This window comes from Octopus bimaculoides, chromosome 9, assembly GCF_001194135.2.
Source record: "Octopus bimaculoides isolate UCB-OBI-ISO-001 chromosome 9, ASM119413v2, whole genome shotgun sequence".
NCBI classification, from domain to species: Eukaryota; Metazoa; Mollusca; class Cephalopoda; order Octopoda; family Octopodidae; genus Octopus; species Octopus bimaculoides.
In genome coordinates this window covers 44,489,685-44,491,974 of record NC_068989.1, presented here as the reverse complement: position 1 = coordinate 44,491,974, position 2,290 = coordinate 44,489,685, and the positions used below count along the sequence as shown (strand labels likewise).

The 2,290-nt window shown below is 41.3% G+C and overlaps 1 protein-coding gene across 1 annotated transcript in view; it reads left to right on the top strand.

The window, feature by feature from the left end:
- Positions 1-2,011, top strand: part of LOC106877490 (diphthine methyltransferase) — a 34,765-nt gene extending 32,754 nt beyond the window's left edge. Inside the window, exons 6-7 of the mRNA XM_014926404.2 lie at positions 602-777; positions 1,890-2,011. Coding sequence (XP_014781890.2) covers positions 602-777; positions 1,890-2,011 — 298 coding nt within the window. The remainder of the gene's footprint in view (positions 1-601; positions 778-1,889) is intronic.
- Positions 2,012-2,290: the final 279 nt, after the last annotated feature.

Sequence of the window (2,290 nt, the reverse complement as noted above, 5' to 3'; positions counted from 1 at the left end):
GTGGTTTCGATTCCTAGACCGGGCGTTGTGAGTGTTTATTGAGCGAAAACACCTAAAGCTCCACGAGGCTCCGGCAGGGGATGGTGGCGAACCCTGCTGTACTCTTCCACCACAACTTTCTCTCATTCTTACTTCCTGTTTCTGTTGTGCCTGTAATTCAAAGGGTCAGCCTTGTCATACTGTGTCACGCTGAATATCCCCGAGAACTATGTTAAGGGTACACATGTCTGTGGAGTGCTCAGCCACACTTGCATGTTAATTTCACGAGCAAGCTGTTCCGTTCACCGGATCAACTGGAACCCTCGACGTCGTAAGCGATGGAGTGCCAACAACAACAACAACAACAACAATAAAATAAGTACCAGTTAAGTAGTGGGTCGATGTAACTGACCTTGACCCCCCCTGGAATTGCTGGCTTTGTGCCAGAATTTGAAAGCAATATTTGTGGTCTTGTATGCATGTCAGATATCATTAGTCCATGTATTGTGATTTAACTGTAGCTCAGGGAGTGTTCATTATTACTCCATGTTTTGTGATTTAATCATAACCGAGCGAGTATTCATTAATCTCTCTCACATTTTCTCTCATAATATATTTCTAGCTACGATGAACAATTGATGTTATGGGATACTCGCAGCATGAAGGTGCCACTTAGATCTAAATCCCTTGGTGGTGGAATCTGGAGAATTAAATGGCACCCTAGTTCTGGTAATTGTATTGCTACAGCAACAATGTATAATGGTTTCCACATTATTGACTGTGGACTTCACACTGCTGGTAAGATCAATAATTTCGTACACCAAATAGTTTATCTGTCTATCTATATAGTGACCCCCAACTGTTGATAGAAATCCTTGTCTGTCACAGATTTTGTTCATTATTGGATCTTCATTTCTCTCCGATGGTTGGGATTCTTTTCTTTAACTTTTAAAGAGTTTGGTACTTGTTGTAAATAGTGTCAGCAGGCCTGCATAAACCCATGTGATATTTGACAGCTCTGTCTAGGAAAGCCTCCTCCTTATGCAATGCTTCATTTGGAAGATTGGGTCTAGATCTGACTTTGGTAGGATACTAATCAACTTGGGTTAATCAAAAGAACTTGATAGGGTTGGCTGTTGGTCCTAGCAGCTGTGCCACACATTGACTGATTTTAGTCCAGTGTTCAGGTGTTAGATCAGTACATTGTACAACGTCATCCTGCTTATTGGTGGCACTATTCAAAATTATTTGGGTTTGCATGCGCAGTCTGTCAAATGTGTCCCTTTTCAGTCATTTCTGTAGATTTTGACTCTTGAGCCACTAACTACTGAAGTTGGTGATTTTGAGGGGCAACCTGCTTGAGTTGGAGTGAAAGTGAGCTATATTGGCATATATGAACAGCATCATTGTTAGTGTAGGACACATTTGAAATCAAGGTGATTGGCACCATACTGAAGGAACCCAGATAAGCAAGTCCATGCTGGCCAATGTTAGTGTCATCTGTTCTTGGAATGATGGTATGGTTAAGGTACTTACGGTCTGATTCAGTCCAGAGTGGATTGAAACTGGGATAAGGTTAAGAGCAAGGTGACCAATCTTACCCAGAAATGATCCAAGAAGAAGCTATCTGTAAAAGGTCAGAAGTGGTGAATGCATGTATTATAAACATTGCATATTATCACTTGGCCATCATACCTTGCTCCAATTTGCATCTGACCAAGCTGGAGTGTTTGTCCTTTCATTTTTTATGGAAGGATCATATTCCTCTGGTTAGAAGGTTTACCTGCATCCCAAACCCTTTGCATGGAGGGCTCAGCAAGCTGTGGCTAATGATGTGCCTGCATGCACAGAAGCTGTGACATCTACAGAGATTCCTCTATGCTAAACAAGTGTGATTGCTATTCATAAAGTCTGTTCTCCCACATATTGTCTCTTTGATGAAGTTACAGTTGTGGGTCAGTTAAAGATCAAGATTGGATGCCTGATATCTGGAATGTTGTCAGGTACTCACATTTGTCCATTAGTTACATAATGCAGTTGGTAGAACATCCACACTAGCATTTTGTAAGGTTAATGGGCATCAGTGAAGACCATATAAGTAGTCTATTTGAGAGGACTTTTGATTTAGGGACTATAGACAACTGGAAATCCTTGGACTGATGTTCCTACAAGATGGGTAGAAGATATTATCAGTCTGGAATAAACTGTCTAGAGTTGGACATGTCTTTCAGTTGGGCATCTTTGAAATATGTGCTGTGCAAAGATGATTGCATGGTAGAAAGGATTGACAACATTATCATCCCTCTGGGGG